Genomic DNA, 15,676 nt, shown 5'->3' on the forward strand with positions numbered 1-15,676 from the left:
TTTAGCTACTCAACCTATGAATGGATGCTGAGGTCCCAGCCTGAGCTGCAGAGACCTCCCCATAGCTCTACCAAAACAGGTATTTATTCTTCGGGCAGGTGGGTAGCCACACGCCGTAGGTGCGTGCCCAGGCCTGCCCTCTGCTCACACGTGGCCAGTCTGTCCATCACTATCTCCGGCTGCAGGGTAAACCACGAGCGGCACAGCTGCTTCCCCACTCCGGGTGCCAGGAAGAAGGGAGGGGTGCCAGCAAGGTGCCATGGTGAGGGGTGCTATCTGCTAGCCCCCATGCTCCAGCCCTGGCACTCAGGGCAGTACTGGGCTCTAAGAGTCCATGGCAGCGGTTGGATGGGTTGGCAGGAGTCCGGTCATGTTGTCGGTCAGCACAGGGAGGGGACAGAAGGTGCTCACCTGCCTGGGCTCCCCAGCAGGAACCTGTGGGGACAGAGATGGTACCATCAGCTACATCCCCAACATGCCACCACCCCAGCAGCTCCTGCCACATGCACTCACCATTCCCCCCGTGCTGCCACTGCCTCCTTCCGCACCAGCCTCTTCTTGTCATCCAAAGGCTTTGCCAGCGCCCGGATAACTCTGGCCTTGTATGGCAGCAGCTGTAGGACAGAAAGGGCTCTAAGTGAGAAAGATGGGTGTTGGATGCCCCCCAGGAAGAGGTTTGGGACTCCCTTACCCCTCTGCATGCAGCAGGCTACTGCAGAAGTACTTACCACAGCTGCAGGCAGGCTGGTAAGTGCATGGGCACAGCGCAGGGCAGCAATGCGGACAGCCTGGAAAAGACAAAGTTGAGGGCTGCAGAAGGAGTGGAGAAGAGGGATTTGGATGGGGAAGGAGGGAGCATACGCACCATGGTGGGGCTGGAGGTGAGGCTGAGGAACTTTGTGACCAGTGTGTCAACGTGCAGGCTCATAATCTGGGGAGCTTCAAGCAGCAGTGGCTGGAGGCAGCTCAGTGTGGAGAGCTGCACCACACGGTCTGTGCAGGACAAGGCCTCAAGCAGGAGAGAAAGCAGCTGTAGGTGGAGAAGACACAGAAGATACAAGTAACTCCCTACCACACCCTTTGCACTGTGACAAACCCCCTGCTCCTGCCACAAAGGCTGGCTCTCACCGTAGGCAGCTCTGTCACCAGCACAGGCCTGGGGAGGTGGTTGAGCACATGGGACAGGCCCTTCAGGTAATTTGCTTTCACATCTGCAGAGAGCAGAGATTGTTACACACAGCTAGGGGGAGGAGGGAATGCCAGGTCCAGTTCCCTGGCTCAGGGGTTGTGGGGTGGTTGCTCACCAGGACCAGCCCCGTGGAAGCCCTGCACCAGCTTGGGGACGTTGGTGGTGAAGAAGCGCTGGCGGAACATGATGCGCACGTCGGCGTGGCAGCCCTTGTGCAGCACATCTGGGGGCTCCGCCATCAGCAGCGAGAAGCCGTCAGCCACCGCAGGGCCCAGCTCCATGTCGCTCAGCAGGCCCAGCAGCTGTGAATGAGACAGGCCTGAGATAGGGTGCTTGGCTCCTGGGGGGTCCCAGCCAGACATGGGGGGGTAGGCTCCTCAGATGTTGCCCAGCCCCAATACCACCTACCTTGTCCGTCAGGTGGGAACTCAGGGGGTGGTAGCGAAGCAGCAGAGCTTTGGTAACCTGTGCAGGCAGAGCAGAATCAGCACTGGGCTGGCCCCTGCCCTGGCTCTTCCCACATCCCACTGCCAGGGCAGACCTTACCCAGAGCAGCAAGGTGAGTGCCTGCATTCGCCGGGGCCCCTCCGCAAGGCTGGGCTCCATTCTGTTCACTGCAAGCTGCAGAATCTCATCCAGTTGCTGTCCTGGGGATACAGAAAGGACAAGCTGAGCCATTCTGTCCCTGCCACCAGCAGGCAGGGACCCTGAGTGTTCTCCCCAGCCCCCTCACCTGCTGGGTGCTTGTTCACCAGCCCTGCAAAACACTTGGCAGCTGTGGTGGCTGTGAAGGGGCAGTTGCAGGAGCAGCTCAGTGCCAGCAGCTCCCGGAGCAGTCGTTCCTGCTGAGGAATTGCCACCTGCAAGAGATGTGGAGTGTGCTAAAGCCTGGGACTGCAGCTGCTCTTTTCTACTCATGCAGTTCACTGTGGAGCCAGGCAGGATGGTGCTCGAACAGGGCCCCTCTCCACTTTGCTCACCACCAACTTACACTGCAGGGCAAGGAACAGACAAAGGCCATGAGGAGGGCAATGAGGCGTCTCTGTGCGTCAAAGCACTCGCCATCCTGTGGGTGAAGAACAGGTCATCACAGACTTTGCTGCCAGCCTAAGCCAACATCCCCACTCTCTGCCTGTTACAGCAACCCCAAGCACCCAAAGCACCTCAAAGGGCTGGAAGGAACAGGGAAAACTGTTCTGGGGCAGGAAGGAGACCTCTCCATCCAGGAAGAGGGGCACCACATGAGACACACTCTGGGCAGCCAGCCTAGGAGAAAGGAGACAGCAATGTGCCGCTCTGGAGGGTCACCAGAGAGCTTCTGGGTACTTGCCAGAAGGGTCCTATGAAGAGACAGTAGTATTGGGGGAGTGCAGCTTGGCTCCTCCTCCTAATGAAGGGCCTGGCATCACTTACTCAGGGCTCAGGTGAGTGGTGGCAGCGCTGATGACAGGGACCATGGCAGCCAGCACCTCTTCTTCTATCATTGCCTTGCCCAGCAGTGGGTGGGCGCTCTCTGCAGGCAAGCGGGAGGAAAGGGACGCGCTGGCGCCCCCTGCTCAGATGGAGGAGGCAGGCGCAGCCTCCTGATCGACACCGGCCCTGGCCAGGCGAGGCGAGGCCTGCAGTGCCCACGGACGCCGGAGGGCGGCGGAGCAGCGCTGGCTGCAGGGCCGGAAGCAGGGGAGCTGCAGGCCCTCCCCTGGCTCGCTCCAGCCGGGCGCCTACCTTGCATGGCAGCTTGCACGGCCATGGCCAGCAGGCAAGGTACCACTGTCTGGTGGTAGTACCAGTAGCCATCGTCGTCCTGCTGGCACTGCAGGGCCACGCGGTGCAGGCTCTGGCACACGGAGACCATGCCTTGGGTGTTCCTGGCCTCGCACCCTGCAGGGCACAGTCACCATGGAACAGCAGCAGCATCCACCCCATGAACCCCACTGGGATCCCAAGACAATACAGCCCACCCCACTGCCGTTCCACCAAGGGGATCCACAGCCTGGCCCAGAGCTCCTCACACCACTGCCTCCCCCACTCTCTCCCAGCCGTCACCAGCAGTGAAGGCAGCTCCTGCCCAGCTGCATTCCATGAGCTGCCTGCTGCAGCATTACCTTTCTGCACCTTCCGGAGGTGCTGAAGCAGGACAGGGACAGTCTCCTTCACGATGCTGGTGTGGGTAGACACAGCTGCCAGGGCCTGCAGGCAGCGCTGCCACAGGGAGCAGTGGTCATGGGAGCTCTCCTCCTCCCGCTCTGAAGAGGAAAGTCACCCGAGAGGTGCTAAGGTGACCCCTAGCCCCCTTGACCAAGGGCATTCAGGGTCCAGACTGTGCCAGGATTGATGGGGTGAAGCAGCTCAGCAGTGTCATGCCCAAGGCACTCTGCCTGCTCTGTGGCTGGGCAGCTCCTCCCCATAGCGCGGATCCTGGCTGCACAGGCTGGTTGCCAGCATCAGGTATGGCCACCACAGCAGTGCCAGAAACCCCGAAGGAGAGCCACCAATTTATGACACATGGCACAGCCCCAATGCCTGGTAGAAGCCAAATAGGAATGGGGTAGGCTTCAACCCCAAACCAGACACCACTCGCTTTCTCAAGGCTGCCAGACCTACCTGACTGCAGCTCCTCTTCAAGCCTGGGCACCATGTGGCCAGAGAAAACCTTTGGGTACAAGGGGGCCAGAGATCCAGCTGCCTCCATTGCTGCTTCACTGCCAGGAGAGAAGGAGGGGACATGAACACTGCAAACCCAGGGTTGCTTGTACACCAGCTGCACAGATCTGGGCCAGATCTGTGCATCCAGAAACCCATTTCCCAACAGTCTGTCTTTTTTACCTTACTGACAATGCAGACCAGAGCCCCCTACTTTGACAGGCCCAGAACTCCTCTAACTTCCAGCCTACAAATCATCTGGTTTATACCTCTGCTCTTATACCCACACAGTCTCTTAGTCAAGACAGTTCTTGTGGCTTCCCCGGACTCTGGCTCCTCTCTGCAGCAAAGCCAGGCTTTAGTCTTCTCCCCAGAGGATGCATGACTGCAGCAGCACCAGCCCACCCCTCACCTGCTCTGGGAATCCTCATGCAGAGCAAGACGGATGAGGTGATCCACAACCAGCTGCAGGTCAGATGGAGACAGGAAGCCTGCAACAAGAGCCATAGAGGAATCCCACCTTCAGCCAAAGGTAAAGACGCCCATGCTCTGGCCAGCAACTTTCCCCCTTGTCCAGGCTGGCAGTAATGCAGCAGCATGACAAACACTAGAGATAAAATGTGTCCAGCTTGAAGAGGCAAGGGGCAGACCCAGTGTCTCTGAAGCTCATGGCCCAGGTGAAAAGTGCTGCCACTGCTTCTGTGCACCTACAGACAGCAGGCAAGGACGTTCCAGAAGCCATGTGGCAACACACCTCCCAAAGCAGTGTAAGACCTCCCTCTGCATCCCTAGAGGAAACAAGACACCAACCTTGCAGGGAGCCCAGGACAGTCAGTGCTCTGATCCCAACCAGCTGCAGCTGCACACTGGGATCCGTCAGTGCCGAGAACACCACAGAGCAAACTGAGGCTCGGAGTGACAGCAGAGTGTTCTCATCTGGAGAGAGAGTCTTGGAGTCAGTGCCTGTGCCCAGCTGTTACCACACAGCCACCACCACAGCACCTGATAGACCCCTTCTGGGGCCCTGCCCATTGCCATCCAACCAAACAGAGTCCCTGGCACGTGGCAGGGGGTTGCACATGCAGCTGCCCAGGTCAGTGAGCTTTCTTTCTCTGTCAGCATATGGGAGGTGACACCAGAGCCAGCGGTCCCCAGGGGCATGGGTGCTTCCCGAGGGACCGGCAAGCCTCACCTTCTTCTACAAGTCCCCACTTCTGCTGTAACTCCAGGAAGCCCAGAAGCATTTCCAGGATTGTTCTTCTCTGGCTGCTCTGCAGGGACACAAAGGCATAATCTAGATCATTGTCGCTGCTGGCACAGAGCTACACCTCAGTCCAGATCTGCGAGGTCAGCGGGGTCCCCACCTACAGACAAGGAAGGACACCCACTTTGACATTGTGCTCTCAGCAAGTCCTGCAGAGCCAGAGGGTGCACCGAGCCCTGCTGCCTCTGACTGCAGAGCCCAGGGTGCAGCCCTCACCTGCGGGTGCTTGGTGTACTGCTCCAGCAGCAGGGGCAGGACGGTGCAGGTGACCTGGTGGTAGGCACGGAGAGAGGCACCCGCTGCTGCCTGCAGGAGTTTGGCACTCGGCCACACCAGCTTCATGTCAGGCTCGCACAGATGGTGCCTGCAATCTGAGATAGGCTGGGTGTCAGCTGCGCCAGCAGAGCTCCTCTGCTTCACGGGTGGGGACGCAGCTGATATCTGAGCTGGGACATGCAGCTCTAAGCTGCTGCACAGCCTCCCTAACACGGATGCTTCTCCCAGCTCCACCTGCACAGCCTTGGTTGCCTCAACCCCAGCAGAGAGGAAAGCCACTGCATCTAATAGGCATTTCCTACTGTGCCCCTTTCTCCTCCTCCCTTCCTGCAGCCAATTCCCTTACAGAAGACAATAAAGCTAGAAAGAGAAGAAAGAGGCTTCCGACAGAACAAGAGGGCAGATCTCTAAGGTAGAAGCATGCTTGCAGGCTCAGGGCAGGAGAGGTTTCTGCAATAGCTACCTTGCAGGATGCTGCTGAGGAAGGAGTTGAGCAGATCCTCAGTGTCAGAGCTGAGCACAGAGCGGGAGAGGCAGGCTGAGAGGGCGTGCAGCGCAGCCAGGCACTCTGCCTCCACCTTCTCACTTGCTGTCTGGAACACCTGCAGGAGAAGCTGTAGGATCAGCTAAGCTCTGTGCTGAGCCCAGACCCAGACTTCATGCTCCCGATGCAGGCTGAAGGGCTCAGGCTCCTGCCTCACTTCCCATGTGCTTCAAACAGGCTGTGAGGCACAAACCCTAGGGACACACCAAGAGGACTGGCCTGCTCCCTCAGTCTTCATCTGGGGCTGTCCAAGGTGTGGGCTGCTGGGACATATTGAGCCCACCTGATCTGGCTGTGAACTCCTGCTCAGCAGGGGCCCAACCATGGTGGAGCATTTGTTAGGGCCTTGCAGTACTCACCTCCCTGCGCAGAGATGACCAGAGGCTGGGGAGGAATTCCTGCAGTTCCTTCTGCCCATAGATAGCACAGCAGGCGGTCTGCAAGAGGGAGCCAAGGGAAAGCATCAGAGAGAAGCCAGTACTAGAAGAACACTGAGCAGGGACACTGACCATCCTGTCAGGCTCATGCTGAACTGCACAAACCACTCGCGAGAAAAAGAGGAAAGAGTGATGAAGGCCAAACTAGGACCCTAGAAATTATTGCTCTGCAAGGGAGTCTAGATCTAGCTGGCAGGGAGAAGGACTCAAGAGGTGGCTTGGCTGCTGCCACCACATGCCAGCTGTGGACCAAAGGGACTAGGGGATCCTTTCTCACCAGAGTCTGCAGGGAGTCAAGCTTGGCACTCTGTAGGTCTGAGTCCATCTTCTCAATGAGCAGAGGAAGCAGGAACTGGAGAGAGAAGCACATAGACTCAGCCCACCTTTTGCACCACCTTGTTTGTGGCCCTGCAGGGCTTCAAGCTCAGCCTCTACCAGGAGAGCAGAGGAGGAGGGATGCTTGCAACAGGCAGCCCCTTCCCAGAGTGTCAGTGCCAGCACCCTCCCCATGCCTAGCCCCAGGATGACACAGAGCTGCCCCAACACAGGTTCCTGATCCCAGATGTTCTCTTCCCACATAGCCATAGCAGGACCTGCAGCACTATGAAATGCAGTCTGTGATCACAGAACAGTGAGGTGATCAAGAACCTCCTAGAAACTTCTTACCTCAGCAAATTGGGGTGTGGAGGCCAGTACAGCCCGGAGGCTCAGGATCAAGTCTTCTCTCTGGATGCCATGAGGATCATTAGGGGGCTGGAAAGGAAGCAGAGAGAGCAGGTCACTGGTCGGAAGACCTCCCAACCCAGCCATCAGCCAAAGCTGCATCACCTCATCTCCAGCAAGGCTGCAGCAATACCAGTCACTGCAGACAGCCTGGCACCAGTCTGTTAGTTTGCCTACCACAGCACACAGCTAAACACTGCCCAGCCAAGACTCTTGCCCACCCTTCCCTCCTAACCCTCCCCCTGGAGGGCATAAGACCCTCTGAGAAAACACCAGGCGGGATAGGCTGTGGCAAAGGGCAGACTCACTCACTGGAGTAAAATCAATGGGGAAATAGCAGGATGTCACTTCAAACAGCTCCTCCACAAAGGGACCTGCAGGGAAAGGACAGAGCACATGAGCAAAGATGCTGGGTAAGAGAGGCACAGCAGCTATGCCTAACACCCACAACAAGATGGCTCTGCAGCTCCTAAAGCACATCACAGACACTCACAGCCCTGGTCAGATCCAAGGGCCATCTCTCCAACAGCTCAAAGAAAAGCAACATGTCCCTTGGTCAGCTCTGCTCAGCAGGCACAAGCTCACCCAGGGCATAGTTCTTGGCAATGAGATCCCGCACAATCTGGAAGGCCACCAGCAGGTTGCGAGGATCCTTCTCCCCGTCCATCATCTGGATGAAGCCAAAGGTGAAGTCAGCACCCAGGCCCTTCAGCTCTGCAGAAATAAGGAATGTGAACACATGAAGGACATCAGACCAACGTGGCATGAAATTGGCCCAGCTTCCCCAGCCTCACAGCCTTTCCAGGCAGAGCAACAGAGCCTTCAGAAAAGGCAGAAGTGAGTCATTCTCCCAGCCTGGACGATCCCCAGGTAGTTTTGCCATCGGTCTCCTCACCTTCCTCCCTGGAGCCCATGAAGTTAGTGATGATGCTGTAGACTGTGTGGCGGTCCAGCTGCAGCAGAGACTGGAGGGAGGAGCAGAGCAATCAAAACAGCTTCTACACATGGCAGCATTGCTCCCCACTACCCAAGGGCAGCACATACAGTTGAGAATTGGGCAGGACCCCAAAGAGCTTAAGCTGCTACTTCCTAGCACGCACATCCCACTTACCACATGCAAAGTGTGCACCTGCCTAAGCAATGGCACCTGAACCTGACTGTCCTCATCGCAGCATGAATGCCCCACCACAGCTACACCAGGCCCAGACACTGGCCTGGCCAGCCTAAGTGGTCTGAAATTTGGGTGCTGAGGACACTTAAATGCAGCCTGGAGAACCAAGGAAATAATTACACCAGGGCTGAGAGAAGAGAGGCCAAGGGCCAAACAGGATCCTCTCGCTCTGCAGTGAGACATGCAAGTCTCCAAGCTCTGCAGGAGCACTGCACTGTGGTGTAGAATGCACTGCACTGTTGCTGAATGTGCTCAGCCCTCAGGGCATGCAGGCCATCCCCAGACACCCAGGAAGCAGAGAAATCACATTGCTCACCTGCACATGCACCTCCTGGAAGATAGCTTTGAGCACAGACACTGCTAGCCCTGGGGACAGCACCTCACACATGCTCTGGGGACAGGAAAAGAAAAGCAACAATGAAAAACTATAGAACAGAGCTCCCACTTCTGCAGAGCAGACACCTGCAGAATCCTCTCCTAAGCCAAGGAGAGCTCACCACCCCACCACACAGGACAGGACAAGATGCCTGCCATCTGTGCTGCTCCCTTGAGTGGCTGGGGAATACTTGCCCCAGTGGCAGTACAGGGCACGAACTCAGGGTAACATCCTCTCCCCTGCCCCTCTGCAAGAGGCACAGCAAGAACAGAGAGGAGACAGGACAACAGCGGTGGGCAGGAGCTGCTGACCCAGTGGGGCCCCGCTCAGCATGCTGCTCCAACTCTGCCCAGGTGTTGCACCTCCCAGGCACCATCCTGAGCACATCCCAGTGCTGCAGGGCATGAGCTCACCAGCGCTCGGAGTCCCTGGAGCACTGAAGGGATCACGAGGTGATGATCTTGCAACCGGTTCTCATAGAACAGGACCAGATGCAGCACTGTCAGAAACAGACACAACCTGCCTGAGTACCAGGAAACACAGCTACTGGGTGTCAAACCAAGAGCAAGCACATCTCACGCTGGTGAACACAACAAACTGCCACTGTTTGGTGCACCCACCTGGCTTCAACACCTTCAGCAACCCACGTTTGATGCAGCAAGGCAGTGCACCCCTCTGGCCACTGCAAAGGTGCTAGAGCTACCCAAGAGGCATTTGCCCTGGCCTGCCCAGACACGTGGGTGCAGACACCAGTGGAAAAGCAGCAGATGCCTGCTCAGCAGAGGCTGGAGGATGTTGTGGGGTGGGGCACAGAGCTGAAGCAGGAGCTCCAGCTTCCCTTCGATGGGCTCCACAACACGTTCCCAGTCCCTGAGTCACTGCCACGGGCGCCTGGGGAGTGGCAGCAGGAAGCAGACTGGAAGAGCCAGCTAGCAGCATCCTGTGCCCACAGATGATGCAGAAACACCCCCCAGGAGGCAGCCTGACGCAGCGCTTCAGAAATTAACTGCGTGAGGAGGGATGAGATGGGAGACAGGGCCAGCTGGGGGTGTTGCAGTAGCCACCTACATCCTGCCAGGGACCTGGCTTTGCCCACCCTCCTCCAGAGCTCCTGGTGAGTTCGCTCCATCTCAGCTCATTCAGCTGCCCTGACCCTGCCAGGTATTCCCACCAAACCTCCCCACCTCCAGCTACCCCTCTGGAGCACACCAGTCCCGATCACAGTTTGACTCCAGCTCTACCAGCAGCTAGTCTGTGTGTATTCTCCCCGCACAGCTGCTCTCGGCCCTGCCTGGCACCAGTCTGACACTTATGGACAGCCAGATGGGAAGGGCTGAGCACCTTTTACTTCCATCTTTACCTTTCTGTGCTTTATTTCCTAGCTGGACCTCCCCCATGCCTTGCCTTCCTGCAGCCACAGGTTCACCTACCCATCTGCAAGGCCCCCAGTGCAAGTCAAAGTTTGGCTGAACTTACTGGCTTCCCCCACTGCCAGCCAGTTGCTGTGAAACTTTTAACATTGCCAGCCCTCCCTGCCTTCAAGAACAATTTCCTCACCCTACCCTAGTCCTCCACTCCACTATCATCTTTATGCTGATCTCCCTTCCTTCCCAGGTCCCAGACTTCCCCTAGTTATTTTGGGCAGGCCACAAGACTGCGGTGTAACTCACTTTGTCAATGATGGTTTCCTGCACTGAATCACCAACAAAGGATTTTGACATGCAGATGTGTCCCTAAGGTATCCCATGTGGCACTGAGCACACCTGGGTGTGCAACACCTACACGCTGCCAGGGGCACCAGCTGCAGCCCAGGTGTGTTCAGGGAGGCACCCAAATTGTGCAGCAATGTTGGCAAAAAGGCTGCAGGGTGAGGCCCTGTGCCCTCTTTGGCCTTTGACTGCTCAGAGATGTGCACAAAATTGTCACAGTGCTAAATCAATTCCTTTGCCAACTGCAGGACAGGCACTCAACCAGGCAGCCTTTGTCTCCAGCCTGCCAGGAGCCACTCAAGGGTCCAAAGCAGTTCTTACCTTCCTTCTCCTGGAGCAGGGAGTAACACTGGAGCAGGACGTGCGACAGCAGCTGGACGCCTCGCCCTCGCATCCGAGGGTCTGTGTTCTCCAAGCAAGACCTAGACCAAGTAGGAAGAAAGCCCAAGAGGCCTGTTGTAAACAAGGACACCCAAGCAGGAAACACATCCTGAGCAGACACATTATGAAAACAAAGAGGTGCTGCTTTTTGGGCAGGGGAGTGGTGGCCCAATCCTGCCTGACTTGCCAGCAGGGTGGGAGCAGACTCCTCTTCTCCAGACTATGCTGCATGCATGCACCCAGCCATAAATTCAGTTTCTCAAGTTGGACCAAAGAAACTGCTCTCATACGATGCTCTGCACCTGGAGCTCAGGCTCCCAAGATCACAAGGGCCTATAAAGGGCAAAGCATCTTACAATGAGGTAAATCCAGCCCTCATCCTGGAATAACAACCCTCTCAAGTCCCAGGCCATGACAGCTCAGAGACAGAAGCAAAAGCTGCATTCCATGCAGTTCATGATGTGGTGAAGTACAGCTGCATGAGGATGTCCTCCTGGTGGAGACAGTCCCAAATGAAGAGTGCCCTGCAACTTGCTGCCTGCTAGAACAGCTCTCCTTGATCCTGGGCAAGCATCAAGAACCACTCCAACCTTTCTCCTTCTCAAACAGCTCCCAAATCCTGAGAGGGCAAAGCACCACATCAGGCTGTTGTGCTGTGTCTGGACAGCTTCCTTGCTGCCAGGGCACTTTTTCTTCTCACTATCTGTATTTGCAGGAGTCTCCTCTGCAAGGCCCTTACACAACATACAGCACAAATAAACTTTTCTTACCCTAGGGCTTCCACAAGCTGCAGCACAGTCCAGCTTCTATCTTTCACCCCTGGAGAAAGGAGGTAAAAAGAGTTAACCAAAGAGACTCTCAGAGCATCAGACAGGCATGGTGCTGGAGCTGGATGGCAGGGGAGAGCCCCTGCCCTGCAGCAGGACAGGCTGTCTGGATACCAGCACCTTGCTACACACCAAAGGAGCCACGTGCTCTTAGCTGGTGGACCTGCCTCCAGCCCTGCCTGCAAACACATCTGGGACCAAGAGCTGCCTCAACTGGATGACAGCTGAGCGCAGACAGCAAGGGGTGAACTTGCCTGCACCTCTCCTCACAGCCTGGCTGCATTCACCACCATGCTGCTCCTGAGAGAGGCAACCTCACTGTGCCCCAGTTTGCCAAGACCCCAAACCCAAAAATGTGAGCAAACCAGCAGAAGACAGAGGGCAGCTCCCCAGGTGCTTCCCAAGGGAGAAGTGGCCAAGCAAACAGCCCAGACACCAGTGATCACCCAGCTTCCCCCCTTGGCTCCACTACCTCCACATTATGCTGAGCAAGACTTGTGCAAACTCCATGCAAGATGGAGAGAAGGGAGAAAGGCAGCTTTGTGGTCAGAGGAAGATAAAGGGCTGGGATTCCTGGAGTCTATTTCCAGCTGTGACTCAGACATCCTGCCAGGTTGCCTCACTCACCTCCTGCCTCAATATTTTTGCATTTCAACTGGGGAAGGAGTCACTCCTCCAGAGGCTTTGACAAGGACCTGCCACATCCTACAAGAGTCTTGGCAGAAGGGAAGATTCTCCACCCTCTCCACCCACTGCCAATGTGACACCTTCCCAGTAGGAAAGAAAGCTCTGTACGTGCCCCATGGTCAGACACAGGGCAGGAGGCAAGGACTGTCTTACCTTCAGACCCCTAAGCTGTAGCTCAGGTGACAAGGAACACTGCTGGCAAACAAACATCAGCCCTCACTATATCTGGACAAAACAGCTTTCCTCCACAAAATAAAGCACCTTCCTCTTTGCATAGGAAAGCTTCTAGGCACTCCAGGAGACCTTGTTCAGCTGTGCCCTGCCTACACAGCTGACAGGGCACTCATCCCTTCAGAAGCCCAGCTATTTAACTCAGGGCTTTCCCAGGCCTTGTCTCAGATAGTACCTCCTGCTCCTGCAAGCATTTACTGGTTCTTCCTAAGCAATTAATCCCAGTAAAGTCTCATTGCTCATGAGAGAGCAGTCTGTGGTGATGGGAGAAGAGGTGGCAGCATTTTCTAAAAGCAGGCAGCCCTGAGTCCATAGACAGAGCTTCCAATCCTGCTTGGCACAGCAGTGAGAAAGAACGTGGGTAGAGGGAGCCCAGCAGGTCAGAGTAAGGAGGCACAGACTGAACAGGGGGTGCCTTGAGTGACAGATGCAAGGCATCAGCAAAATGTCTTGCAGAAGTGCAATAGCCAGCAGGGGCTGTGCACTGTCACAAAGCTGAGTGGGCTGCTGGGAGAGCTCAGACGGTTCCTTCACACTCAGAACACCAACAGCCCACTCTGCAAGCCCACGAGAAGCCCTCATGCCCTCATGGGGAAGGTCCGAGACAAAAGCTATGTCTGCGGCCAAGCACTTTGCCTCTCTGCATTTGCCAAGACCAAAAGCAGCATCTCCCCAAAGCTGCAGTTCTCTCAATCAACTGGGAGAGCTGAAGTGCAGTGATAAAACCACAGCTGGCTGATGATGTTCCCTGTGGTTAGCAGCTCCTTCGCCCAGCTACAGTGAGAGGACTCACTCTGTTCTCAGGGACCCAGGGGTGTGACCTGCCTTGCCTCCTGTGGCATGACCACACTAGCCCCACAGCATGGCCTGCAAAGTGCTGCCTCCTGCTCACAGGGAGAACCACACAGGCCACAGCTTAAGTGCAAGCACAGCTGTAATTGGACCTGCCTCTTCAGCACAGCAGCTACAGTGGTGGGCCCGTGGAACTTCTGCCTCCACAGCTGGCAGCAGCACCTTGAATCTCAGCACCCTCCTTACCAGTAGGCTCTGGTGTTCCTATAGTCCAAGGGGCTAAACAGAAGCAAGCCATTTACCCTTTGCTGGACTCTTATTTGGAATCAAGCTGCTCCCTTTCCTGGCACACCTGTCCCTCTTTCACACAGAGTTCTTCTATACATTAATCATTTCTGCAAACTTTCAATTCTTGTCTCACCCACGCCCTCAAAACACGAGCACAGCATTCATGGGGAGCATGTGGTGGATTCCTGTGATGGCAACACTCTTCTCTCCCCAGCTTTTAACAAGCATGAGTTCAGCCTCCTTCTGACACTCACTGTCCAAGGTACCTGTGACAGCACCAAGGCCTTTCTTCCACTTGCCAAACTACATTCAATTTAGCACTCAGCAATACATGGGAGAAGCACATTGAGTTTCTTCCAACAATTGCACAACAGCCACGAGGTTAGAAAAAACCTTCCCCTTTCGCTCAAGGGTACATGATGTAATTTAATGCTTTCTGATGTGTGATTCTACACGAGGTCAGAAGGGCCAAAGGGTCCTTGCCGGCCCCCTCGCTTGTCAAGGCAGGTTTGTCACAAGTGCCATACGGTTGATGAGAGCTGGAGGCAGGGAGGGCGGGGGTGGCTTTTCTTTCTGTGTGTCTTCAAAGAGACAAAGCTTCCTCTGAGCACTTCTGTAACATGACCACAGATGACAGCAGCAGTTGTAAGGTTATCTTCCCTGTCTACGCCTAACTCGCCAAAGGCTTTGTGCAGCTCTTGAATGTCACACAATTTAGTGAGCTCCTCCAAGCTGCCTTGGCATTTTCTTCACTCTGTGGTACATGGACCACTGAGTTACCTTCCCATTTTGCCAGCTCATCTCACCACCAAGACACCATGGATCAGTTCACAATCCATCAGTCTTGGGAAAGGTCTGTAAGTAATGCAACCCAGACAGTCCTTCTCTGTTCTCTCAACATCTTTCCAAAACACACTATCTGAAAACACAAACATGTCACCTTATCCTTACAGAACAGAATAGAAGAGAATATATATGTTCCTGAAGCTGCAAATTCCCTGACGTGACAAAGTAATTGAATCACTACCTCAAGAAGAAAGACAAATTATCCAAGGAAACCAAGTGCCTCAAGTACTCCTGGGAAAGGAGAAGAAACTACAGTGAGGGCAGTTAGAGCCTGGGCCCCAGAAACAGGAGTCAATGAAGCCAGTGCATCAGTTATCTCCCACAGCATGTTGGCAAGGCCAGGAGTGTTTTTCCCACTGGCAGCTTCTCTACTACCCAGCCATGGCCATTCACCAGCCAGCCATACCCAGCAGCACCTACAGCAGCTCCCTCACACATCCAGTGCCAGGCCTTGCAGCCTGATTCTCCCATCAGTTTGCACATGCCATGCCACATCCTCGTGTTGAGGCCCTGTTATAGAACAGCCCCTGACACCATCAGCAGACCTAGCGCCTTCAATCCCACCCCATCTCTAAACCACACAATTCTGCCTTCACCCCAGCTCCCCAAAATCCCACTGTTCAACTCGGCCTCACCCCTAGGGCCCCTCACTCTAGCTGCTAGCTCATGCCTGCCTCACAGCCCCTAGTGCTAAACCCCCTTTCAATACTCAGCTCACAGCTGCAGGCCCTACCTATTCCCCCACGCCCTGCTCCACACCGCAACCTCATGCCTCAGCTTCACAGCCCACGGCCAGGCTCTGTCCCACGCCCTCACATCTTGCCGCGCCCTGCCACGTTTTTTATTCTAAACCCTGCCCTACAGCCCTGCCTGTGTCCAGACCCACACCCTGCCTCACAAACCCACAGCCAGTCCCGCAGCCCCATGCTCACCCTCAAAGCCTGCCCCAAAACCCCAGAGCCCGCCACCGTGCCCACGCCCGCTTCAGGCCCGGCCTGGCCGCGCCGCTGTGCCCACGCCCGGCCCCACCCCGCAGCCGCCTGGTACCTGCCGCCACCTCTGCGGCGCGGCCATCCTGCTGCCCGGACACGAAGTCCTGGACGGCGGTAGCAAGCGCCGCAACTCCCGCCTCGGCCGCCGCCATGACACCCCCGCGCCCAGGGCAGCGGCCACCGGCCCTCCCACCGCGCGCATGCGCCAGGCCCCCGCGTGGAGAGGGGGCCGTGAGGGGGCAGCTGCAGCGCGGTACGGCGGGGCGGAGGGGACAAAAGCGCTGCGGGAAGTGGGGGATG

At 56.3% G+C, this 15,676-nt stretch overlaps 1 protein-coding gene across 1 annotated transcript; it reads right to left on the bottom strand.

The window, feature by feature from the left end:
* Nucleotides 1-228: 228 nt before the first annotated feature.
* Nucleotides 229-15,603, bottom strand: MMS19 (MMS19 homolog, cytosolic iron-sulfur assembly component). Its single transcript, XM_068139546.1, has 31 exons — nt 15,432-15,603; nt 11,484-11,532; nt 10,654-10,754; nt 9,037-9,122; nt 8,564-8,638; nt 7,972-8,041; nt 7,662-7,790; nt 7,389-7,450; nt 7,020-7,106; nt 6,631-6,705; nt 6,276-6,353; nt 5,836-5,974; nt 5,313-5,467; nt 5,025-5,103; nt 4,643-4,768; nt 4,245-4,323; nt 3,794-3,891; nt 3,295-3,435; nt 2,915-3,070; nt 2,603-2,702; nt 2,353-2,455; nt 2,181-2,255; nt 1,923-2,049; nt 1,736-1,836; nt 1,598-1,654; nt 1,305-1,491; nt 1,129-1,211; nt 866-1,030; nt 729-788; nt 514-614; nt 229-435 (listed from the first exon to the last, which is right to left on the bottom strand). Exons 1-31 carry the CDS (start codon nt 15,526-15,528, stop codon nt 408-410), a joined length of 3,069 nt encoding a protein of 1,022 aa, XP_067995647.1. The 5' UTR covers nt 15,529-15,603; the 3' UTR covers nt 229-407.
* Between the last annotated feature and the right edge of the window lie 73 nt (nt 15,604-15,676).

This window comes from Melanerpes formicivorus, unplaced genomic scaffold (genome assembly GCF_026170545.1).
Source record: "Melanerpes formicivorus ecotype bairdi unplaced genomic scaffold, bMelFor1.0.p_v2 SCAF_6, whole genome shotgun sequence".
Taxonomy (NCBI): domain Eukaryota; kingdom Metazoa; phylum Chordata; class Aves; order Piciformes; family Picidae; genus Melanerpes; species Melanerpes formicivorus.